The 27,419-nt window shown below is 34.3% G+C and overlaps 1 protein-coding gene across 5 annotated transcripts in view; it reads right to left on the minus strand.

Annotated features, from left to right (window-relative positions):
• Positions 1-27,419, minus strand: part of CACNA2D1 (calcium voltage-gated channel auxiliary subunit alpha2delta 1) — a 333,502-nt gene that overhangs the window by 85,436 nt on the left and 220,647 nt on the right. For all 5 annotated transcript variants that reach the window (XR_014796169.1, XM_084897069.1, XM_084897071.1 and 2 more), the window contains exons 7-10: positions 10,644-10,775; positions 6,919-6,988; positions 4,793-4,843; positions 2,590-2,689 (exon numbers count right to left, since the gene is read on the minus strand). Coding sequence is in view for 4 of the 5 variants with exons in the window: in XM_084897069.1 (XP_084753195.1) it covers positions 2,590-2,689; positions 4,793-4,843; positions 6,919-6,988; positions 10,644-10,775 (353 nt within the window). In the remaining variant the exon portion in view is untranslated. The remainder of the gene's footprint in view (positions 1-2,589; positions 2,690-4,792; positions 4,844-6,918; positions 6,989-10,643; positions 10,776-27,419) is intronic.

The raw sequence follows: 27,419 nt of genomic DNA on the forward strand, positions 1-27,419 counted from the left end.
CACTCGCTCTCTTCCCCTTCATCTCTCTCTAAAATCAATGAAAACATATCCTTGGGTGAGGGTTAAAAAAATTATCTCTTACAACTAATAACAACGATATTATAAGGAATTATATTTTGATTATTTCATTCTGATGACTACTCAAAGACAGCCAACATTTTTTTTTCAATGTGCATGAATAATAAAAGCTTTCTGGAAGAAAAATGAACTCAAGAAACCTTAATACAATCTTGATATTTGCCGCTAATTCTTAAGTAAGGAGATATGTGATTTTATGGAATTATATGAGAACCTTTGTTCAGTTGCTAACTTTTCACACATTGCCCATAATCAGCATACATTTTCCTTTCATTATCCACTAGCTCACAACTTTATTCCTAAAACGTCAAATTCCCTCACTTTCGTAAACAGATTCCACTCCCGTGTCAACATTTGAAATTTTGCCTGTAAAGCAGAACATGCTATAATTGAATTGCTGCTCCTATCATCTACTACTTATACTTCTGTCAAAACATATAACTGGATTAGTGGGAAAACAGCTAAATAATGCTTGTATCTGAGCTTTTCCTAACAGCAGGCTTCCTTTCTGTAACCAAAAAACAGCACTGGAAAACAACAGTCACTAGGAAATGATGCAGCATTCATTTTGACATCTCCTACATGATTTATGCATAAAAATTACTGTTCCTAAACAAAAGAAACTTAGATATGACAAATCTGGACTGAATTTACGACTTTCTATTTTGCGATGTCAAATATTATATTTTGTTAGCAACCATCACAATGGCTGTTTATGTACAAATGAAATAAAAAGACTGTCCTTTCTGATCACTTTTCTTGAGAGCTACAGACTAAATGGTGAGGTAACACATGGGGTCAGACAAGCTAAGGTTTCTAAAAATTCATCAGAAGCAGAAAAACATCTGGACATGGAAGGTGGTGCCCAGATGTTATTATGGGCTGAATCCTGTCCCCTTGAAATTCATATATTGAAGTCCCAAACCCAGTATCTCAGAATGAAACAGGGTCTGAAGATAAGAACTTCAACCAGATGATTAAGTTAAGTTGGGGCAGTTCGTTTATAGGGACTTGTATCCTTATAAAAAGAGGAAGAGACACCAGAGGTCTGCACACACTGAGAGGTGACTATGTGAAGAGGTAGCAAGAAGGTGGCTATTACAAGCCAAGGAAAGAGAACTCAGGGGAAACAGACTGTACTGGCAGCTTGATCTTGAACTTCTGGCCCCCAGAACTCTGAGGAAATTCATTTCTTTTCTTTTTTTAAAAAATATCTTTTATTGATTTTTTTTTACAGAGAGGAAGGGAGATAGAGAGTTAGAAACATCGAATGAGTCATCCATCAGCTGCCTCTTGCACGCCCCCTACTGGGGATGTGCCCACAACCAAGATATATGCCCTTGACCAGAATCGAACCTGGGACCCTTCAGTTCACAGGCTGAAGCTCTATCCACTGAGCCAAACCGGTTTCAGCAGGAAATTCATTTCTGTAGTTTAAGCTATCCAGTCTGTGGCATTCTATATGGCAGCTCCAGAAAACATAGACAGATGAAAAGAAGTCTCAATAAGAGGTTTGAGGGGTTCCTTGTATAGCTGGACTCGTTAAACTATGAACTAGCTCCAATTTATTAACCAGAGAGTTATATCATCTATGGACATTTTTCAGGGGGTTTTCCTTCATTGATCCTGGGTCCTATTCTTCATAGATACCCTTAGCCGGGGATATTATGCATAAAAGCACCTTAGGATTAATTCTCTTCCTCTCAGTAAATATCTTTAATCTAGTTACCTGGAGCTCTGATTGACAAGGGATTATACCCCATTCTCCTGCCTTCCACCTCTTTCACTACCCAAGGTGCCCTCTCAGTTAAGGGGAAAAATCCATGGCAGACAATGTGCTTGAATTTCTTCCTCCCAGTGGTTTCAGAGGCAAAGCCATTCTCCTGTATTCCACACAAAATGACCTCACCACAAATTCCTCTTCCCTCTCGTTCAGCTCCAGGAATATATCCACTTCAAATGGGAAATTACATCCATCAATCACCAGCCAGGACATTTTTGCCTCACTTCTATGGATTAAAATGAGACATGGTACCATTTATTTTGTTCTATCTCACTTGTTTCAGAGTTCAGTACACTATGAACAGGGAGGTCTAAGATGGTTCTGGGGAAATAAAACTCTAAAAGAAGCACATTCAAATATCTATTGGTTCTCTTGTTAAATTGAAAAATAAATTTTATTAAGAGTTTCAATGACATCAATGAGTAAAAGGGTTCATGCCACCTGGTTAAGTTTCTCTGAGTAAAGGAGAATATGTGTGATGTTTTTTCCTTCAATTACTTTGTGAGTAAAGCCTTAGACATTGAGGAAGGACCTTGGTGAAGAAATAAAGAAAAATTAGTAACAAGATAGGAATGGATCAGTGAGATAGTCTTGTAGTTGATCAGAAATATCTCAGCCTGTCCATAATAAAACATTACAGAGTATTTTAAAGTCACAGGAGATAGAAATTGCAGATTTAATTTCCCCAAAATGAGATGACTGCATAAGCCCAGTCATCTTATACTTACTGAAGCTACATTCACAAAATCATCATCTGAGAGGGTTTCCAACATTTCGGAGACAGATGTTCGGATCAATTTAAGTGTCAACCCACTAACACTTCCGCTCCTATAAAAAATGGGTGCGTGCATGTTAATGACCATCTACTTAATCAAAATCAGACACCTTAAGTAAAGGCAATTTATGTACTGGCTCTAGATCTTTATATAATATTCCAATGATTTTGTCTTTAAAAAAATCAGTAGAAAAAGTCATATTTTTAATAGTGTAAGAATAAATCTTTTTATATAACATCAGAATATATATATTTCTAAACACAATTATAAAAATTAAAAGACAAATGACTATTTTAAGAAAATATGGATATTCAGGGTATATTCACTTACTCAAGAAACATAATTTAATACCAGCTTGGTTATCCAAGTTAGAAGTGAGGGGTTATAACCTCCGCAGGTAAACATTGAAGGTCATTGCTCATGGGTATCCAGCATTTTACTTGATTACACCAATAATTATGAAGCAGCATAACAAATATGATAAGAGGCATTTTTTTATGTGGACAAAAGGCCTTATTTTGTATCCTAAAGTTGATATTTTCAGGAGTTCAATCTTCATTTGTCTCTTCTCTACATACTCTATGATGCCCAAGAATGACCTCATTCATTTGTGGGGCTCATCTCTAGACAACTTACCAATTCTACATCTCTAGCTCCTCACTTTCCCCACTTTTCCACTTCACTGCTTGTTAAACAATTATAGGCTTAATGTCCAAAATGACAAATTATTCCCCAAACATATTTTTCTTTCCTATTTATGTTCTTGGTAATAACCAAGGTAGATCTTAGTCCAATGTACTCCTCCCCCTCAACCTTCCTTCCCTTTCAGACAATTTCTTCATTCATTCCACTTCTCTCTGTTCCTCTCCTCTTCTCTCCCCTCTGACTCAGATCTCCGTGACCTGAAGATGCCGAGCTAGGGTTAACAGCTACTGCAGGCAGCTCTTAGTTGCCTCTCCTCCCCATGCTAATAGGCAAAAATTCTGGAAACACACCTTAATACAATACTAGTAATAGCTCATAGTTACCTACTAAATATATATACTTTCAATTTTGGGATATGCATGTGGTTTACAAACATTTTAATATGATAAATTATTTCTGGAAATTATATATCCAATAGGATTATAACACATTATATTACCATTTAAAATTTGTACCTAAAGATTTATGTATGATATAAATTCCTCAATAATTTAATTTAAATGAGATATAGCTTAAATGCATTTAACAAATGAAATGAGAATGAACATTTAAGTTACATTTGGCTAATTCATTTCTCTTCTCTTCTCAGGCTAGGTTATAAGGTTTTGAACTTGTTTACTTTAGGTCACAATGGAGAAATTTTCAAATGTTAATGCTAGCCTGTGATACAGATATATTTGCCAACAAATCACTGTGTTGTTTTTTGAGATGTGGTGAAGAACATTTGAGGACACACCTTTATTTTCTCAGGGAAAATAAACAAAGCCATATGCTTTGATTTTATTCCTTGGTATTATTCTTAAAAACTAAACCTCTATAGCAGGATATATGTTTTTTTCTATGCTCTATCATTTCATTTTCAACTTCTTTAGAGGAACACAACACACCTTAAACTGAAACATTATAACACATAAAATGACCAATATAAAAACTCCTGGAATTCTTTCACATACATTAGCATTTCTCTTGAGAAAGTTCCAGTATTGACATTTAATACATTTTACTCTTATCAGTTTTGTGGTCAAAACCCTCAAAGCTATTTGAATCTTAATGACTAGTTGTCAACTGAATGATTTTTTATTTTTTATTTTTATTTTTTGGTAGTAGGAACTGCTTAGTTTTAGCCAGACTATACCTTAAAGATATCTTAAATATAAACCCCCAAATTAGAAGCAAATTACTATTTTTCAAAAAAGCCCAGCTTTTAGAACCAGGCCAGGCCATGATTTTCAATTCTAATATAGATTCTTTTTATTTTCAATAATATAATTTTTGTTTTGTTACTTTCTTCATATGGCTTCTTTGTCTGAATATAAAAGTAATCATAATAACATTTTGTTCTTCTCCCCCAACCTATCAATCATTTCTCTAGTCCCAACACATCACTGTAATCTATGAATCCACCTGTATTCTCAATATAGAAATAAATATATAGCATTTAACTACTCACACATCAACCAGAATAAGCATGTCTTTCGGAGATGCAGCTCCTTGGATGTACCTGAAACAAATTCCAAATAAATATATTTTTCTCTAGCAAAATAGCAAACATTGATATTTGTTACCATGATATTTCCTAATTGGAGATAAGGTATTTTGCAAACAGACCTACTTCTATGCTATTTCAGTCAACAATGTTCTGCTCTTGTATTCATGATTTTGCATTGTCCATGTTAAAAATCTGTAATAGTAGGGATGCCAGAGGCATATTGTTTCAATTATGTTTTTCAGATATTTATTTTAAAAAGAGGAAGAGACATGTTTTAGTACTAAGAGCAAAATAATGTAACTTCTGGAAGCCCCCCCCCTTTTTTTGGGGGGGGATTATCCTGAACTTCAATTTGTTGACTACACATTTTAAAATGAATTCTAAGAAACAGTAAGAATAAATAATCATGAGACCAAGTCATATTTTTAAATGCAAAAACTAAACACAATATCTAGCTAAGTGGTTTTGGACCATGAAAAAGCAACATCAACAGAAGAGAAATGCAAAGGGACAATAAAGAAATTAAAAACAGAAAATATATGATGTTATTGCCAAGAGTTTCAGTGGTAGTTCTTAAACGTTTTAGAATCAATGGAATCACCTGGAGAGTTACTTTAAAATGTTGATTCCCAAGTTCAACCCAGCCCTACAGATTTAGAATCTCTGCATTTTAAAGAGACCACAGGAGAGTTCTCAGTTCATTCAGGAATTGTAGAGAGAGAAACTTAACTGCAGTTGAATAATCCCAAAGTTCACTTTGCCTGGCAAAGAGGGCCAGGGTACAGGGACCTCCTTTCCCCACCAGGCAGGGCTGAACCTGAATTCAACTTTCTACTCCTCTCTGATGCCCCTTCACCCAAACCTCACTTCCCAGAAGTTTGCCCAATAACTTGTCAGTTAGTTACAGACAGCATCCAGCACCAATAGTATCTACTCAGGACTCCTTGCTGTGTTCATGAAACAGTTTACAACTTGCAGGCAAGTTTGCATCTCTATAAGAGGGCCAGAGGAGGCGCTGCTGGGATATTCTAATGGAAAGCAAATTTACTTATGTACTTTTATTTAAAAAAGGAGGAAGAGCAAAATAATGTAACTGTTTCCCTGAATCCAAATCATGTGATGTAATTGTCTTTACCTCCCATGGCTTCACAGCCACCACACTTGGAGAAATATTAACAAACATAATATGTGAATTAATAATATTTTGCATGACTATAATGGCTGATGTTCATGTAAATTGCTACGGGGATATTTAACAGGGCACCATAAAAGCATTAAATACATTTACTTTGAATCAACCATTATGTCTTAGAATTTGTCTGAACTCTAGCAAAATGTTAGAAATAACCTAAATGTTGAATAATAGGGGATTTCTTAAATATGTTACCTCATAGTCGTTATTTTAAAATGATGTAAAGTGTATCTCTTACAAACAGGTACTAAAGGGTATTGCTATGAAAAGAGTAGATTATACAGCAGTATATTGGACATAATGTGAACCAATTCAAGAAAAGATATATTAAATATATTTCTAACACATAAGTTGGGAAATTATAAGTTATTGGTATTTTTTGAGTTTTGTATTAGGAGAATGAGTTGCTTTACTAGTGAAAAACAAATAGTACTTAGTTGAAAAAAAAACAAACAAACACCGAGGCAATATATAGCTAAGGGCAGCTCTTATAGCTTGGGCCAGTTCCCATTAGTTGACTGGCAAAGACAAACTATCTCCTACTCAGTCCAGAGGCTCAATTAGAGCTCTACTCCAAGCAAACTGGTAATCTTTCCTCAGAAATCCCACCAGCTAAAAGAGTTTTGGAAATGGAATTGCACATAAAGGTAGTTGATTTGAAATTGTTGATTAATTTCAACAATATTCAAATGAAAGTATGTTCCCATGTGAATTTATCTTCATTTACTTTTAACTGTATGCATTTGTTAACATTTTTAAAAATACTAGAGCCATTTAAATAATTAGACAATATTCATTCTAATAATGGAAAGATTCCATCCATCTTTTTCACACTCAAAAAAATGTAGCCTACTTTTGTCTGTTTAATCTTTTCATGATCACCTAACATTCTTACCATGGTCTTCTGCGTACATCATAAAGGTCAATCTTGTTTGGGGTTCGGCTGTTATCAACCCATGGAGAAGCTTAAGAGAAAGAAAGGAAAATAAGAGAATAAAAGGGAGAGATAAATTAAGTAACATTAAAAATTAGAGAAATTACATAAAAATATTAGATATGACCGATAAAAATAGTGTTTGAAATAAATCAAAAACACCATTGACACATTCTTCTTAGTCACAACAGTTTTAAAATGGGAGATACAATTTTTATGCATATTTTTGGTTTCTTTTTTAAATGGCAAAAAAATGGAAAACAATATAGCAATATAAAAGAAAGCTAACATATTTTCTTTTTCATATTATTTCAGAAATAATTTGAAGACAGAGGGATTTTTTGGGTGCTGACATATATTTTTTACTAGGTGTCTAGAAATTATATATTTTCCTTTTTCTCTATTAACAGAAAAATTTACCTTAAAAGAAAAACGGATTTGGCATCCATGGAAATTATGCTTTCAATTATTTAATCCTTATATTTTAATCCAAGCCATATTATCTTTATCTATAAAAAAGATTGCTATTTTTCTTGGGTTGTTATCATACAATATCATAATTTTTTTATTATTAACATATTGGATAATAGCTAGTCCATTTGAAATTATAATTAAAAGATTAAATTATAATTTAAAAACTATACAAAAACTGTTTTCCTTAAATTTATTTAAATGACTTGAAATAATTCAATACAGATTCAAGAACCTTTTGTAAATTCAGAGCTTTTACCATTTTCAGTAATCAGAAAAAAAATACTTTTGTCTAACTGGATTGATTTAAAATGTAATTAATGTATACTTAGTTGGATTAAATCTATATTTTAATTTAAATGCTTTATAAACCTCTCACAATCACACACACACACGCGCGCACGCGCGTGCACACACACACACACACACACACACACCACTTAGACCCAATGTATGACATTAGAAGTTGATGAATTAGATGATAATTTTATGCTGAACAAGTCCTCTCCTCAAACATGTTTAGATATATGACCCTTAGAGAAATTTCTAATACTAATTCATGGTTCTTAAATGGTTTATATTTAAAAACATTAAGAATCTTCTCTTAGCAGTCTTCTGAAATATCTACTATGAGGACATATCCCTTGATTATAGTTAAGATATTTATATTATGGTAAAATTAAACAATGTGATTTCTTCTGTGATATTACTAATTAATTTGTTGTAAAACCCCATTGTGGCAATTAACTGGTACATTATTTATATAGGCTTAGAGCTGTGGAAGATCAAATAGTAGAAAGGACTAATAACCATACAGTGAAATGATCTGATTCATAATGATGCAGAATGAAAGATACATGCTTTGAGAAGAAATCAGGGCTTCTAAAATCCCTGCAAAAAGTGAAAGGTTGCTCAGTTTAGACTCTCTTTTGCTTTTCCAACAAGATTTTGGGATGACAGAAGAAAGAAGGGGGTGGGAATAACAACTACCTTGTGGGCATATAATTTCTGAAAGCCAAAGTTAAAGGTGATATTAATCATTCATGACAATGCTTTCCTCTGATCAAAAATGAACTGCGAGTTTATCATTGAAAACATCTAGTGAACTACGCTTCTACTTCATATGATATTTAAGGTGTACTCTGTCAGTTGTTGGACTGCTGACTCAAAGGTGTTTATACATAACATCAGAATACGAAATGTGTGTTAGTTATATTCTCAAGAAAGTATGCGAACTACAAATCCATTTTCTAGTTTAATACAGTCTAAAATAACAGGAGAGTATCAGTTTTTCTTTTCAGCTGCTAGGAAAAAATCCAGCTCATAATGATGCATTGCAAGATGATTCTCTTGGTAGAAACGCCATTTCGCATGAAAACTAATAGCATTTCTAATTAGCAAGTTCAAGTGCATTTTTCTTATTCTACAGACTTCACATTTTATTCCTCATTAAAAGAAAAAGAAAGGTGAATTTCACATACTTAAAAATACCTTTAACCTTGGTCCAATTGCTGGGATCTAACTGACGTTATGTCAATCATTATTTTAGGCTTGTCTCAGTCATCTGCTATGGAGTATTAGTCATGGTTCTGAATGCCAAGCCAAATAATGAGTTTGGAATTTTTTTTTTTTTAAATTAACTCAATAAATTTGTGTTGCATAGCTCACAAGATTTTTAGGAATCTGAGTGTTGCTGCCCAACTACTGCCATCCCTGACTGGGTTCTCCACAGTCCCTAATTAGCATCATGGCTCCCACAGCAAGGTCAAGGATGAGTCTGCTAGACAGCGAGGGGTTATAGACCCATATCCAGGTGTCAGAGGACCTAGGAAATCAAAAATTTGCTCAACCATTGCTCAAATCTAGGTATTTCAGGAGAGCACAGGGTTGCTTCCACAGCTAATATTCCAGAGGGATCTCAAGGATTCAGCTAAATTAAACCTTTAAAGTTTTTTCCCCCAGAACAAGTGGACAAATGGCAACACATTTGAAAGTATGTGAATAGGGCTTTAAAAGGTTAAAGCTTCTTCCTCAATTAGCATGTAAGATGAAAGAACTGAATGTGATTAAATAGTATTTTTAAAAGTCAATTGCTATTTGTAAAAAGAGCCATCTTTGAAAGGGCTTATAACACAACCTATCTTTACTTCCAACTCTAGAGCACAATGGTTTTACTTCCTCTTATTTTTCAATCTTTACTTCCTAGTTCTCTGTTACCATACCGATTTGCCCTTCCTCCTTAGCATAATCAATTTCTCTCTGGTGCCAAGTTATTGCCATACAAAGCTAGATATTACCCAATTTATATTTCACCCCATGTTCACTTTTGTGATTTTTTTATTGTAACTAATTCTACTTGCAAAACATGTTTAGAAAAAGTCAAGTCTCAGGAAAAATTCTGCTCCATACTGTTTCAAGTCAAGTTATTTAAGTATCCCATAACCCAGGCCATGTCTTTGAGAAATAAAATGCATTTGTGCTTGTCAGCTTGTTCTTAAAAGTGGAGAATCAGACATTTCACTAAAAGTCCTTTCAACAGGTTCTCAGGATTGACTAGTGATTAATTTTTCATTTTCTGGTAGATTTACTTCTCCAAACCTTCCTTTGTAAGAAAATATAAAGGGCATCACAAAAGGGTTTATCCATTTAATGTATAAAATACATCCATCTTCATTGAATATATCTCATTGCTGAGATGCCCTCAAAATTAATCCAACCTGACACATAAGAAAGCTTTAGTTCATTGAAATTGCATGTTACTTCCTTTTATACTCATTTCTACAAATCCACATTTGTGATGGAAGAAAAGTATCAATGCATTTTGCATAGAAACAAACTAGATCTGGAGAGAAAATTTTCTATTAGTTTCTGGAAATTCTCTTCAATTATCAATGTGACTCACTGGTCCATGCAGAGCATGTGGCTCTTTATCTCAGAACTATTTTAGGATTCAGAATCACTTCCTGTTCCAGATATACAGATACTTGACCACTGGTCTCACACCTACCTGGCCTGACTCCAGGTGTCAAGGTTTAAAGTGATGTTGGTAGATACAAAGCCATTCGAAGAGAAATAGTCTTTCCTTTTAAAAGTAACATGCTAACTATCTTTTTGTTTCACTGTAGAAGGCCACAGAGTATTCTCAAGAAGCATTATATCTGTACTTAGGATTTTATCTGGTACCCACTGACTCACTAAGCACTTACACCACTTACCTGGATAATACCGGGCCAGGCCAGTGGCACTGCCAAACACCTGCCACAACAATGAAGGATCTTCATCTCGATTTTTTTTGAAAACTTCATCTAAGGCACTTGTCCAATTCAGTTCGTTTAACACAATTGTTGCTAACAACAACAACAAAAAAAGAAATTAATAAAAATTTATAATTAATATTTGAATCAGTCTTCACTGATTTGCAAAAAACAAAAAACAAACAAAAAAACCCCCAACATTTTCACTGCTTTCTTAAAGTACTTTAATCCAGTAGCTATCAAAATGTTCAGACATGGAATTTGTCTTCGAAAAAAAATTTTATAGGAGGTCGGCCTTTAGACATTTTGGGCTGGGCAATCTTTGTGTGGGAGCTTTGTGTGCTTTGTGGCATACTCAGCAGCATCTTGGGCCTCCGCCTATGAGATGTCAGTACAGTCCCCCTTGTTATAATGAGCAAAACTGCCTCTAGAGAGTATCAGAAATCCCTGGGAGGGCAAAACTGCTCCCTCTTGAGAATTACTATATATATAAAAGGCTAGGTGTGCGTCTGTCTGTCTGGTAGGTAGATATGATGCACACTGACCGCCAGGGGGCAGATTCTCAAAGCAGGAACTGCTATGACATGCACTGGCCATTTAAAAATAAATGGCACCACAGACCTGATGCTGACAAACCAACACTTGGCTACTTGGGGATACTTGGGGGAAGCCAAGTGTTGGTTTGTTACTCCGGAGCAACACCCCACCAAATTGCAGCCTATGCTGCCGAGACCCCATTGCACAAAATGCAGCCCACAGCCCAGCCCAGCACAGAAACAGTCACTTGGTCACTGAGTTAATGATGTCATATAGCAATGCCTGGTTTCCTCTCTCTAGCAACTAGCCTCCTTGAAGTTTCTTCAGCCCAGGAACCCAACATGCATTACAGCCAGGTGCAAACATTTTATAATTTAACCAAATGTCTGTGCCTCATCTCATTAGATCTTCACAGAAGTCCTGGAGTAGGTAGACAGACTTGGTAGAATCCTATTTTCTTTTAATTAGACTGGGAAAAAGAGATTTAGAAAGCTTAGAAACTTGACACAACTGAAAAGAAGAAATGGTGGAACTTGAAAATAACTTCAGGTTTTCTCAATGTGCTGAATATAGTCAAACACTGTTGCAGTTAAATATTTTACCCTTTGCTCTCCCTGGGTGATCTACAATAATAACTGCTTTGTGTTGATATTTACTACTGTGTTACTGACAATTATCTGAAAGAGAAGTTGCAGTGCTTCACATATATATAATAGGCTAAGTTGACTTGCATATGTAGGATACATATAATGCTCTCACTCGTGCCAATCACATGTATGTTTCAATATGTCATTGTCTATCGTGAATTTGGTTGATACTGCTATAGAGAGAGGACAAATAACCATATCAAAGTATTTCTTCTAATTAATTTCCTTTCAATGCGCATGAATCTGTGCTCCGGGATTCCAGTAATACGTAAAACAGACAATGGCAACATTCCTCACTTTCAGGCAGTTCAAAGACCCCTACTGGACCCTTCAGGGCACAGTTTGATGACCACTGCTCTCAAGTGTTACATAATCTGGTGTGTAACTTGAATTAAAAAAAAGGTATTTGTCATTGATCACAATTTAATGTGTTTACACAATAAAAAAATAAAATAAAAAAAGGTATTTTGACCAAAAAATGATTGAGGTTTGACAATGTCAGTGTTAGAAATACGAAGTAGCTCATATTTTATTACTATCATTATGAAGTGTTTTTTTTCTAGTTAGTTCAATTAATAATTAGAGTATATTGTTAATAAGGATCAGGTCATTGATTTTGATACCTACTTATAACTGCTGACTGAAACATATGTCTTTCATTACAATGAAAGAAGTATTATAATGTGGGATAAAACAAGGGTTAAAGTAGTATATAATTTGTAGTAATTATGGGCCTCGGTAATTACAGCACCCTATGTTTAGCATACTAAATATTTAATTGGCTTAGAATATTATTTTCCTTCCACACAAAAAGGTGACATTTTGTGTGTGTTTTTATTTTGTGTGTGTGTTTGTGTGTGAAATATATACCATGACCTGAACAGATTAGCACATTGGACACCTCTGTACTTGAGAATCAATGATCAAACCTAAACTAAAAATTAGCTTCAGATAAGGTCTGGAGATACTGTTTGGTGACCACATCAAATAAAGGAAGCAAATGCAATTATGGCTAAACCATGCACAAGACATTTTAAATGTAAAAGAAAGAGCTTCTGTCAAAAAAGGTGTATATTGAAGTGAATCATTTACAAAAAAAATGAAAACGGTAAAATTGTAAAACTGTTCTGGGACCAGCATCCTAATACATTTCTCATTATTGAAAACTAACAAGATTTCCATCTTTATAGACGTGGTTACTTCCAGAAAGACCAGTGTGAGTGTGAATATTCATGAGCTGGGTCGGATTCCTGGTGCATCTGAGATACCAGTGATTTCTTATGCAAAAGCATGATCCAATGAACACTAAGTGACTGGCTATATAAAAATTTATATTCACACAGGTAACCTGAAGTGATGCTCACTATTCATGAATATTGATAGCAATTTACAAAACATCCCAGAAAATGAGGGATATTGTACTTTTCTCTAAACATTCATAAGTTTAACAGTAATATTCTACTGAACAAATAATCATGTTTATTTATGATCTGGTAGTATTCATTAATCTCCAATCTATTCTATCTTTTCAATTTCCTTGACTATTTAATTCTTATCAAGCAAAAACTGATATCTAATTATTTTAATAAACTTATTTGTTTTCAAGGCTATTTTTTTCTTAAGATTTATTTGGTAAATTAACAACTATAAAGATTAGGCTGTGATACACTGACTGTGCATTACACTTTTATCTAGTTGGGAGAAAATCCAACACTGGAATATTCTTACTATACTGGTGATATGTTTTAAAATTTGCAGTTTATAGACTTGGAAATTCTTTTATTCAGATAAGCTATTATTGAAGTAGATTTCAAAATGTTTTTCTCAAATTTAGATCATCTGCAAATGAGCAAAGTATTTAAAATATTTACATTATAGGTCCCTGAATCAATTTTAAATTTAACTCAGAATGAAAGAAATGGTATTGTATACCTATCACAAAGCTTATTAACTTGATAATAGTATGCAGAGATGAATAAGAATACAAATACTTTCATTTGTGAGTGGCTTTTTATAAAGGCTATTGGATGTAATCTTTATCCTATTAGACACTATCTTTATTTGAAAGTCTGGAGTAAAAAATTAAAATTAAAAGTTGGCCATGGGAGCACAGAAAAGTGCAACCCCTTTCAAGGGGAGCCTGCTTGTAGCTGTCATTCAAAATGAACATAGTCTTTAGCAATTTCAGGGGACTTAAACCATGAAGACAGTATGGATCTCCAGTCCTTAACCAGAGAATTTTAGAGCAAGAGTCATTCATTCTATAAAATGTTCAACTTTTTTAAAAAAATATATCTTACTGATTTTTTTACAGAGAGAAAGGGAGAGAGATAATTAGAAACATTGATGAGAGAGAAACATCAGCTGTCTTCTGCACACCCCCTTCTAGGAATGTGCCCACAACCAGGGTACATGCCCTTGATCAGAATCTAACCTGGGACCCTTGAGTCCACAGGTCAAAGCTCTATCCACTGAGCCAAACTGGTTTCAGTTGTGTTCAACTTTTTAAGACACCAAAACCACAAAGGAAAATATATTGCTGCAGTAGGAATATATTTTCTTAAGCTATGTTGAAAGCAACTATAAATACAAAAATATATAAAGTATCATAGTAAGCAAACAAGTATGAATCTATTTTAACTGTTTCTTCATTATTTGGTTATGTTTTTCTGATCTACATCATACATTGCACTAGACTAATAAGCATATATTTTAGTATCCTGAAAGGAACAGATTTTTGTCTTCTTAAAACGTATAGAATTAAATACTAGCTTAGTTCAGAATTATAGGGGGAGGGTGCGTCATTTCTCCATTTCTATGGTATTAGCACAACTCAAATTACTGGGTAATCTGCAGATGACTGAATAATACTAGTAAAACGAATGCAGAATAATGGCCATATTAAAACAAATGTATCTCATTTCCTGAAGATACTTACTCTCTCTCACCTAAAATCGTCAGGTAGAGATTATTTAGGGGGATGATTTTTTAATCAACTATCCTGGCTACAATTGGGTAAGAAGCCAGGCACATTCAAAAAGTTATTATAAGGCGATCTTTTGTTTTATAGTACAAGGAGTTTTTGTTGTTATGGTGCGGGTGCCTTTCTTTGGGTCTGAGTATTTTTAAGAGTCCCCACTTTTCTTATACCATAGTACTGAAAATTAAAGATACAAAGCATAATCCTTCTACAATAAAACAAAACAAGACCAAATCTCGTGGAAAATTATTCTCAGCCAATATTACTTTGAATTATGAAACTGTACTGCTCATTTATATAAAGACCTGAGATGCAAAGAATTATTAAGGTAATCTAACTCAATAAAGATAAACAGACTATAAGTAAGCTTCCATTTGTCAATGTATATTATATACACTGTTATAGTGCAGTTAGTTTTCTGCAAGTCATAGTCTTTATTTGAAACTCCAGAGCAAGAAATCAAAATCAAAAAGATTTTATTTAATTGCCAAAATACTGATATAAATTAGTGTCCAAATAATGTTTCATACAAAAACTCCAGAATATTTTTTTAAAAATTTGCAATGTCTTCAACAAAACCAAAACTTTACCTGTTATTGGGACAGAATTACTTAATAACTGGATAACAGTTCTGACTGGTTTTCTATAAATTGTATAGCAGTATTTTAAATAATTGTATTTTATTTATATATATCAGTTATGTATTATACATGTATTACATTTTAAAATATTGTGTACTATACAGGGATGGTATAGTACCATTAATGCTTTTAATTATTCATTTAGATAATACAATAATTAAAAAGTAATAATACAAGAATAAACTGTTTCCTGTACTCACAACTGTAAACCTATTTCTGCCCACCCCTGTATTTACTCATGTCTTCCTTCTCCCATAACCTCCAAAAATAACCTCCAAAAATAATGTTTTACATTCACACAAGCTTATGATTTTTCATTTGAATGGATATTAGAAGTAAATGAGAGATTTTTTTTTTTTCCACTATAGAAGAGTAACTGGTCGATGCTGATCTAGCCTTGAACCTACTGCCAGTAACTAATGAACTTACACTAAGTATCATAAACACAAGATAATAAATCCACTCTGCAAAAAGCAATATCCCCAATGAATGTTGTCAACAAAAAGCCACAGCAAAACTTCTTCAAAGTGAGAGATGATGTAATTTTCAAGTATTATTTTATGATATTAAATAATTTCAATATTTCTGTCTACATTTTGACAGAATTTATTAGTTATTTCTATAAGAGCAAAATTAGTCCTCATGTTCAGCTGACTTTAAAGAAATGAACTTTATCTTTGTTAGAAAATTAGATTTTGCAAAAATAAGTCTTTTATAGACATCCAAGGCTAAGCCTATTCAAATCGATGAATGCTGGGGAAGCAAACGTTGACTTTGGGCCTCTGTTCTGAATGGTTAACAGGATTCCACTGATGATTGACGCAGAACGCCAAGGATACATCTCTATTCTCCTCATACTTGGTTTTTAAAAACATGGCCTTGGTGTTCAAGGATTCTCTCTTTTAGAGGGTTCCATTGTTCAATCAGGCTTCTCAGGGGAAGAAAGGAAAATCTAATTTGCAACAGCATAAAAGAAGCACCTTACATTTGCTAATTCTTCTAAAATAAATGGCATGTCTATATCTTGTTTCTGACATGGCATACAGAATTATTTATAAGTTCTGAATGCATTTTTTCCTGTAAACTTCAACCCCATAAAGCGTTGCACTATTGATCCCCTTCTTTAAGTCTGAATATATTTTGTTGACTTATTCAGGGTTCAGGGCCTCATGTGCATAGAAGACACAAAATGACTATTTCAAAAACCTTAACGTTATTTATAATGTCAACTACAGCTTTCAAATGAAGCAAATATATGTAGAAAACCATTTTTAATGATTTATTTAAAATATAAATAACACTGGTACATCTGTATCAAAAATAAATTTTATAAAACATAAAATAGTTTTGACAAGTCTCTGATAAGACCAGTAGATTTGAAGCCATGAAAGGAACTAGATGCTAAAAATTGTGTTGTTTTATAATGGTAAATATGATGCAGTTAAATCATTACAACAAGAGAACTGGCTCCAATGTTTACTATACTATTGCTATTTAACTAACAATACCATTCCCTTATCAAAGCCTTGCATTGTGATGAAATTTGTATACATGATTTAAGTTCTTGCCACTGGTAATAACAAATAAGGTCAACAATATTTATTAAGCACTGTCTGTGTGCTGCAGATATGTTAACCGTATGTGAGCTATTTATTTCTGTGTTTACATTGTATGTTTAGCTCTACATATTTAAAAATTTTAATCTAAAAAAAATCTCAATGTCTAAATATTCCTCCCCAGGGGACCTTCATCAATGACTAAAGACATTCTTTATTGTCATGCCTGGTGGGAAGTTATTTACACCTGGTGGGCAGAGCCCACGCATGCTCTGTCCATTGAAGGACGTTTAGAACACCCCACACGAAATATTTACTAAAATATCAATAGTGCCCAGGCTTAGAAACCTGGCTCACGTGCAACTATAAACACAAGACAATGAATCCACTCTGCAAAAAGCAATATCCCCAATAAATGTTGTCAAAAAGCCACAGCAAAACTTCTTCAAAGTGAGAGATGATATAATGATATTATTATAATATAAAGTATTATTTTATGATATTAAATAATTTCAGTATTTCTGTCTACATTTTGGCACCCTTTGGGTTGAGCAAATCTTTCATTTTAGTCTCAGAAACTCTAACACACTTTCTGATCTCTAAAAAGTAAGGATGCAAAGCTACTTTTTAGTGCCATCAAATGTTATCCTTCCCACCACCTGCTCTTGGACAGTCACAGGATATTAGAATTTTGCTTTGATGCTGTTGTTATTTTTAATGAGTCAACACTTACTGTGTGATTCTAAACTGAACTTATTTTATCTCTATAGCAAATGTTCATCTTATCCCATAGTACATAAGGTCACCATTAAAAAGGTTGCATTTAACAGATGAGCTGAGCCAGATGTCACTTATTTTATTCATCAACTCTAATCTCTAAAAGAAAAAAAAATGTTAATAAGAAACCCACTGATCCAATTAAATGCACAGGCAAAAAAAAAAAAAAATCCACTTTAAGGACTAGACAGGGTGCATAAATATTAAAATGAACTAATCTTTTCAATGGGTTTGGCTAAGGGAATCTCATCTAATCCCAGTGTAATGGGAAGATGAATAAAACACAGAGAGAAGAGAAGGCCACATCTAATCTCTCTAATTGTGTCTCACGCACCAGACTGCACCGCCCACTGAGGATGGGGGAAACAGAAGGGTCCAAGGCATATGTAGACCCCGATGACAAGATAAGCCTTATTCATACAGTTAATTTGGTACAAATATTAAAAGGCTCTTGTCCTTGTCAATTCTCTCACCCCCATTTTACTGAGATGTCTGGTCTTGTTCCTTATGGCTTTCATTTCCCATAGATGGAGCATGCAGGTGGCCAATATCCAGGGCGCAGCTGTTCTGTTTTAAAGAATTCTGAAAATCTGAGAAGGGACTCAGAAAAAATCCAAGAAATGAAGAAAACGGTAAGGGGAATAGAAGATCCTGGGTTATAATGTTATGTTTAGTAATTGAAGGACTTTAAGTGCCACTTTCCAAAAACATGATAATTGTAACCTATTTCTCAGAGGGATGTAGTGATTTTGCACGGGAATAATGAGAGTAGAAGGCAAGCTTAAAAACACTGTTTTTATCTTTCAAGCATTCTAAGTTTTTCGGTTCCTCACATTATCCAAAAAAAGAAAATACAATTAGTGACTTTGACAGAGAAGAGTCTCTATCACTGGCACAACAGGCTGCTTAAATCATGTAACCTCTTGTGCTTCTGTGTTCTTTCATCTAAAAAGTGAATATAAGTACAATAAGAATGCTGGGTAGCCTTCAGAGTTAGTATGAATGTCAGGTAAGTTTTTTAATAAAAGGGAGGATGATTCTATTATAGCCCTTCCCTAAGCTGGATTGGAAAATTGTAACATGTCCATGTCCTTTAGATGTCTACCAGTACCTAGACAATAGCTTCTTTTTACATTTTTACATATTATTTTAGTCTTGCCAGTATCTTTGTTTTACTTGAACAGTTAGCATATGTCTCCATTTATTTTGTAACAAATCTACTTTCCTTATATCCACCCCCTAATTAAAAGTTCTCATATCATGAGATACTCTTCATTGAAAACATATAGGTAAAATATATTTTTTAAATTTAGGACTATTACATAATTTATCAATATAAATTATACAGAAACGGTAAACCTGAAGAGGACAATTTCTCCCATTGATACAAAGTCGCTTTCATCATAAATTCAACAATTTGTAATTAAATTTATAATGGTAAACAAAATTGTTAAATATGCTATATAATAAAACTCTAACATGCAAATGGACCAAATGGTGGAACAACCTGTCATGACAAGCGTGGAACACCAGGGGGCAGACACTCAACCCCAGCACTGGCACCTGACGATCAGTGTGCTAGGCCAGGCTCAAGACCAGCAAGCCCAGCGGTGGTAGTGGGAGCCTCTTCTGCCTTAGCTGCAGGTGGGCAGTAAGGAGCAAGGGGTCCTCGAGTGTTAGAGGGTGCAGGCTGGGCTGAGGGACCCCCTTCCCACTGCACTGGGCCTCTAGTCTAGTTATAGATATCTTAGAATAGATTACATGTATTCAGAATACTGTTTGTCACTTACTAACTGAACAATAAATGTTGCCTGCTCTTACCATTATTAACTTATTTTCCCCACCCCCATTTTTTTTTTTTTACTCCTCACAGTAGGACATAGTTTCACTAATTTTAGAGATATGAAAGGAGGGAAAAAGAGAAAGAGAGTGAGAAAGGAGAGAGAAGGATAAGGAGGGAAAGAGAAGAGAGAGAGAAATACAGATGTATGAGAAATATCGATCCACTGCCTCCCATATACACATGACTGGGAATCAAATCAGCAACCTAGTCATGTGTCCTGATAGGGGAAAAGAACCAGCAACCTTTCAGTGCACTGGATGATGCTCCAACCACAGTGGGCAGGGCTTAGTTCCCTCTTAATATTCATCATTTCAAAGGTTAAAAATTATATTTTGATGGAGGAATTCTAATTGAGCTGCTAAAATGCTAGGATGAATAATTAAAATCTAGAATTTACTCCCTCCTCAAGAAACCTTTGCTCTTTACTCAGCCCTAAGTTAATGCCCAGCATTACTTAATCTCCTTGCTGTAAATGTCATGGAGAAAAAGGTATGTTAACCTTTCCAAAATTATTTGCATTGTTATAAGAGAATAAAAAATCTAAAAAAAAAAGTTATCTGTTATGACAGCCCTTTATGTAGTGTATAAGTTTGGTGGGGAGACGATTTTTATAATGGGATATTTCCAGTGGCCCCTGATATCAAACCACACTGGTGAATGCTGCCATGATAGACTAGGCACCCAAAAATTCTGGTAGCAGCAATAAAATTAAATAAGGTCTAATGTACACAGCAGACACAACACACAGAATTACACACCCACTGTTCCGTTAAAGCTGAGAGAAAACCCTGGGTGAGAATTATAGGCCAAATGAGATATAGGATATCTCTCTCTTGCCCTGAGACTCCTTAACTGCACAGGGAATTTAGTGTCTCCACAGAAAGCTGGTCTGCTGAATTCAAAACGAAGGATCAAAAAGTATTGGAGCAGACTAATGAGATAAGGATAACAAGGCTCCTGGGGACTGGGCTGGTACTATCAATAAGGCACACAGTGCTTGCTACTTAAGGGTTTGTGTCAACCAGTTTTGGAATAAAGAGTTGCCCGGTGATTTAAAGATGCAAAGATCAGTACACAGTAGTTGGCCGTAATCAAGAAATCACTTGGTTGATACAGCATCCTCTGCTTCAGAATGAAACAAAACAAAACAAATTGAATGACAGATTGTTGTTTCCAGAGTCATGTTACCTAGAGGTAAGAATAAAATTGAATACCATTTCCAAGGCAACATGAGGTTAATACCCTAATATCTCTAGTTGCACACGAATGGAGAGGTAGTTGCGCAAGAATAGAGAATTTCTCAAGTGCATATAAACATACATATCTGCAGAGCACTCAGTAAGTACTCTGCTATTTATAGAGAAAGATACCATGCTTACAACACAGTGAGCATGATTTCTTCAGATGTCAGTGTACTCGTTATAGTAATTGTCATTCAATTTATATTTGTCAGCCCTAACAACTGCGTTGTTCAGCGAGTATCTACTACAGAAATAATTCTTATTAATAATCCTTGACTAGACCTTCAAGCCAAAATCAAATAAATTGTGATCATTATTCTCAAGTTTATCTAGAGCTAATAGGGAAGATAGTTTAAACCAAAGCATCTTAAATCAAATTTTTCTTTTGTATCATAGATTCTAGTAATTTTAACCTCCCTATGAAAAGCTAAGGGAATGCTTTGAGGGCTGAAGGAAGGTGGTCACAGAAGACTTCCTGGAGTAGGTGACACACAGTGTGAAGGAAGAGGGGAGAGGCAGACAGGGGGCGTAGTGGCTGATTCAGCACCTAACCTGTGAAGGGCACAGAGACGATGATGACAACAACAACAAGGCACAAGACATTCTAGGATCTCCTTGGTAAAGATGGTGAATGAAAGGGGATTGCATGTAGGACAATGGCAGCAACGATGAGATTAAAGACACACTGTTAGGATCATCCAGAACTACCAAATACACCATAATTTTATTCTGAGAATTATAGAGAGCTATATAAGCTGACATCTAAATAATCATATTTGCACTTGAGAGTTCACTTAAAAGCCAGATTGAAAGCAAGCCAGATGAGTGGGAAAGGCAAAAGAGAAAGCTTGCTTGGATGGCCAGGTGAGGATAACCATGGCCTGCACTAAAAAGACAGTGGTGGACACGGGAAGTGAAAGTTGAGGAAAAATCGTCTACAGACCAGAGAGACAGATAGTGGGAAAGGGAAAAGGGAAGCCTTGGGCCAGGATAGTGCTATTCACAAAGACAGGAACGTGGGAGGAGGGGTATGTTTGGGGATAATGATGATGAATTCCATTTTGCACACAACGTGAGGTACCTGTGAGATAGCTAGTAAACAGGATTACTTAAAAGGCAATAAGAGAAATGAATCTGTGGCTGAGCCAGGAAGTCTGTAAGAAAGAATCAGATTTGGGAGTCATTGTTCAGTGGCAATGGAACTGTCTGCTTTGCCTGAAGTCAGCAGTTATTGACATCATAAGCTCTAGGGATCATTAAATATGAAGGAAGCTTTCCTTATCAGAGACAGATTGCCAAAAGGAACAAACAAGGACCTAACTCTCATAAACAGCATTATTTTCCCTAAAAAGTAATTGATGCATCGTATACTTCAATATCTATTGTTTTCATCTCATTAAGAGAGCAAGATTTGCCTTTCAAATATGATTTTCACGTCTGCATTAAAATAAGAGTACTGAATACAAACTGTCCCTTATCCATGTATGGCTCACAGACCATTAAGAAGAGAGAATATGAAAAAGTATAAAAACCAATAAAAATCCATTACCTTCTAATGCATTTTTTTTTTTACAACTTTGTATTTTTAAAATAGTTATTGACTTAAATGAAGTACCCAGGGATACAATGCCTGCCTCTCCTGTATGCAGAGCGCACGGATGCTCGCTAAGCACTCGGAGAAGCAATTTGCCTCTGCCTCCGCTAGAAGGATGGGGTAATCTATTGTGCCTGTATACTCACTGAGAGCCTCAAGAGAGTGAGGCTCGATGATTACATGATCTTATAAGACCATTGAGTTCTACCGCAGGACTCATATAGGTATTATAAAGACACTTCAAACTGCCGCTCACACAGCCCTCACCGTCCTCGTGTGGCTCTCTTCTGCAATTCACTTGCACCTTTGACTCTTGGAAATGATTGAAACCGGCATCAGAAGCACTCAATGCCTGAATGCCAGCCGGCCTCATTCATCAGAAAGCAAGAGTGACAAGACTTAATTACTTAGAAACACATGAGGTTTTTCTTCCGAACAAGAAAACTTCAAGCAACCTCTCAGTAAAATGTAATATATCAGGAGATAACACAGATCAAGAATTTTTAAACCTTCCATTTCAGAAAAACAAAATTAGGCGCATATAAGAAGTAATAAATGCAATTTAACTTGAAACACACAGTTACCATTCTCAAATATAAACAAGGTTTCTGAAATATTACCCTTCTTCCCAAAATGAATTTTCTTTTGTATTAATCTTATTCATGTTTTTAAAAGAAGCCTTTACTTTCTTGTCCCTTTGTATTTTGAATCAAACTGATGAAAAGCCAGAATCTTTTATGTTGTTTGTCAGTTCCTCTGGCCCTCCAAACATATCTGAAGCAAAGTCTTTTCATTTATTTGATTCAACTGAAGTTCTTTTATAAATTTCCTACTAAAGTATCAATTGTTTATTTTCTCACCCTTGCATCTGATATCGGAAAATGCAACATTTCCAATATATTTTTGTGTGTGTGTGCAAAAATAAAAGCATGTGCATTTTATTGTTAACATTTTGGGGAACACATTTTCATAATGCATATTCTTTAAAAAGGTACCAAAATCTTTTTCACCAAGAAGGTAGGGAGGAGGGTGTATGTATCACAATAAGCTCCAGATCATATTAGTCCATCCTCTATTTGAACCACTGTATACTTATATACAACCGAGAACATTTAATTAATTCATTTTAAAAGCATCCTACATAATAAAAGGCTAATATGCAAATCGACTAGATGGCAGAACAACTGGTTGCTGTGATGCACACTGATCAGCATGGGGTAGACGCTCAATGCAGGAGCTGCCCCTGGTGGTCAGTGTGCTCCCCTAGAGGGTGTGCCACTCAGCCAGAAGCCGGGCCCATGACCGGCAAGTGCAGCAGTAATGGCAGGAAAACAGTGCTAAGGATGTCCGATTGCCAGCTTAGGTCTGCTCCCTCTTAGGTCAGACCTCCCTTGAGGGTGCAGGCCAGGCTGAAGAACCTTCCCTCCCCTGAGAGCATAAATTGTGTACAACAGGTCTCTAGTTTAGTTATAATAGCCATTCTATACACTGAAAAAACTTCACATAATTATTTTCCTGTTGGACAAAAACACAATTTTTTTTAAGCCTTTGAAAAATACAAGTATAATGACGTCGAGATAGAATTTACTGTTTCATTGTAATAGTCTCAGAAAGGATTCTCTTGAATGTAAATTTATTTCCACATTTCCAAAGACAGGCAAAGTGATTTTTTCCCCCTATCAAGTGGATTATATCTTATTAATAATTTAATAAAATAATTACCATTTTTTAAATCAAATTAAAAAATATCTTATTGTCTTTAATAAAAGATATGTATATCTTATAATGTTTTTAATAAAAGGAATTCAGTAAAATTAAAATTTCCTTAAAATTCATGAACATTGTTATGTCCACGTCTAAACAATTCTCTTCTTTTCCTTAGAATAAGTTGAAATTCATGCCATCAACATAAAAAATATAGACAAATGGCAGTATACTTCTTCCCTAGGTTAAGATATTTTTATCTGAAATTTCAATCAATACACTTCCTAGAGGGAGTTGTTCACTCAGATGATATATGTATGTGAAATGTATGCATATGTGCATTTAGCAAAGTAAAATGAGGATTAATTGGGAGATATGAAATGATATTCTAAAGTTTTCATTTTTCTGAAGACATCAAACAGAAGTCTTTTTTCAAAAAAACTATTGCTTTTATTTTGGGTCCAAACTCTAACCTTTCTACTTTTTTTCTAGCAACTGCTTTAGCGTCATTTTCTAAGTAGAATCTTTAATTATAATTTTTTAAATGTATAAATCATAATTAAGACCATGGGGTTAACTTTTAAAATAAAACAGAATCTAAGTGGTTGGCAATATTTTTCACTGACCTAGAACTCACTATTTAAACCAAAGACAAGTAATGTTCCTTTATGTGCTCCTAGTCTGGGAGATTTTTATATACATAATATTATATAAACATTAAATTTGAACTATACATTAACATAACGTGAAAAATCTAAAGAAGAAATAACCATGTACATACAGCACTCTATGTTACCAAAAGAATTTGGAGTTTGAAATTAAGAATGTCTTAGTGAGAACAGAGTTCTCAATTTTCATTGTACAAAAATCTCCCACACTTTTACTATTATAGAAAGTCTGAATTCAGCTTGCCCTGGAGCTAGGGAGACAGACAGGAGATGATGGTCACACACAACTACATTGTTCATCCAAAAATTCAACAAACAAAAAAAATCAACTCCAGAGAAATGTCAAATGAGAGATGGAACTCATAAGACAGATAAAAATATGTTTCAAGATCAAACTTATAAGTAATATAACTTATTGTTTAATTCAAATCAGCAAGGCATATGATAGTCTTATTTGCTCCATTGATAAACTACAGTATTTTTAAATTCCATTAAAATTGTATCCTTCATTTAAGAATTAATGGAAAATATTTAAATAAAGATGAGTATAGCAATGGAGTAGTTACAATAATGGTATTTCAGTATATGGTTCCCTATAATGCAAAAATTTATTTGATTGATAATTTAAGTAGATATATATTTAAGAACATAAGAAATGTATACATACATGTTATAGCCTGCTAACTCAGGTTTAATGCAAATTTCTGGACTTGAATGGTCCCTAAACTAGTGATTACAGAATACATGTTAGTTCATATATTTTGTCATAATTACACATGGCATAATTGTGGAAGTGGGAAGGTTAGTTAATATCATGTATTGTGAATAGTGGATTATTTTTTGAATTTTATAAAACAAGCTAATAAATTGGAAATAATATCATTTCAACAAACAAGATTTATATGCTTTTAATTCTTTGCTTTGATTATTGACTTGGAACTGAGAAAATATGTTTAAAACTATCTAAGTCTGAAATTGACCTATCATCAAGCTCCTCAGAGAATCAGCTGTGATTTTTGTTTTCCCTAACCTGTCATATTTAAAATCTTAATCAAGGAGAAAGAGAAAAATAATAAAAGATTGAGAATAAGAAAATGGAAATGAAATGACATTTACTTTACAGCTTTGTAATCTACTTGAAGTTGCAAGGTCAAAATATCAGAAATAACTAATATACATGCAAAAGTATTGCATAAAACTTGTTCATTTATAAGGAGAAAACATATTTAACAAAAATACGTTCTTTTAAATTTGAGAACCTAAAAACCTAATGCATGAAGAATAAAATACAGGGGAAAATTGCCCCCCCCCCCCCCCCCCCGCATTAGCCCTTCTGTTGGAAATTGAAAAGTGTGGTGTACATATAGTTAAAAAAAAAAAAAAATGATTGAAACCAGTTTTTCTTTTCATTTACTTGTTTGCCTTTTTCTTTCCGTTTTGTAGCTTTGGGAAGAAACTGATAACGGAAGAGGGGCAACGAATTAAATTATTCTGGAATGAGGATGTTCTATAGACTAAAGAAGCCCTGTGCTTTATAAAAGATAAAGATTGAATAGAATCTTTATCTATTGAGAGTAAAAGATGCCAAACCCATACAAGGTTAGTTTCAAACACAAAGCTTCCCACTAACTACTTATAGCTCTCCTGGGGACTTCTGCTCTATACCAAGCGTGGTCTAATCATTACCAATGCAATTCTCTGCCAAGAAAGTACAGAAACAACTGGTTTTCAGAGACCTGAGAGGGTAGGAATGGGACAGCTCCTCAGTCATGCTCCAGACTGGATGAGTGTGAGACAAGAAAGGGTTCTAGTGTCCATTGAGCCTACAATGAACTTCACAGCTTCTAGTTACTTTTATTTGCAAGAAACAAGTAAAAACAAGTTTGTACACAAGATTGAACCAATTAGCAAGGTTTGGTACTGCCTTTACGATGTGATATACCTCAAGCAGTGTTTTTAAAAAGGGTCATGTATTATTCATTAAGTTAAAATAGTATACGACTTATTTGCACTAATCACAATAATTGACAAGATGCCATCTCAATCCTAGCATAGCTCATAGCCCCATGCTTTTAAAATCTGATCTTTGTATCTTGAGACCAAGAAGTTTTGAAATAGTTAATCTATTTAAAGTCTTTCTTTTTCTTTTTTTTTCTTTTTTTTTACAGGATTATAGAAATACCTTTTAAATGCCCCTTTGTCTCTAGGGAGAAATCTGCATAAGATTTTATCCATGAAGCAAATGCCAGATGATTAAAAGATTCTCATCTCAAATTCCATACTTTCATTTTCTCTCCAATTGTCAATCCCTTTTTAATTTGCTGTGAACAGTACTGTCAGTCTGTTTTGGAAGCTATTCTAATTTAAGATTTCATTATCTCTTTTCTTCAACCTTTGAATGGCCTGTCACTTGTTATATTCATCATAAAAAGCTGGCCAAGTACACTTCTGATTTCCAGCTATCAATTTATGAGGTATTGAATTATACACACATCTTTTTTCATGTCTTCCCTCTTATGTTCCCATTTTAATTTATTTTTTTAGAAACA

The sequence above is a fragment of the Pipistrellus hanaki genome (assembly GCF_964339955.1).
Source record: "Pipistrellus hanaki genome assembly, chromosome: 10".
NCBI classification, from domain to species: Eukaryota; Metazoa; Chordata; class Mammalia; order Chiroptera; family Vespertilionidae; genus Pipistrellus; species Pipistrellus hanaki.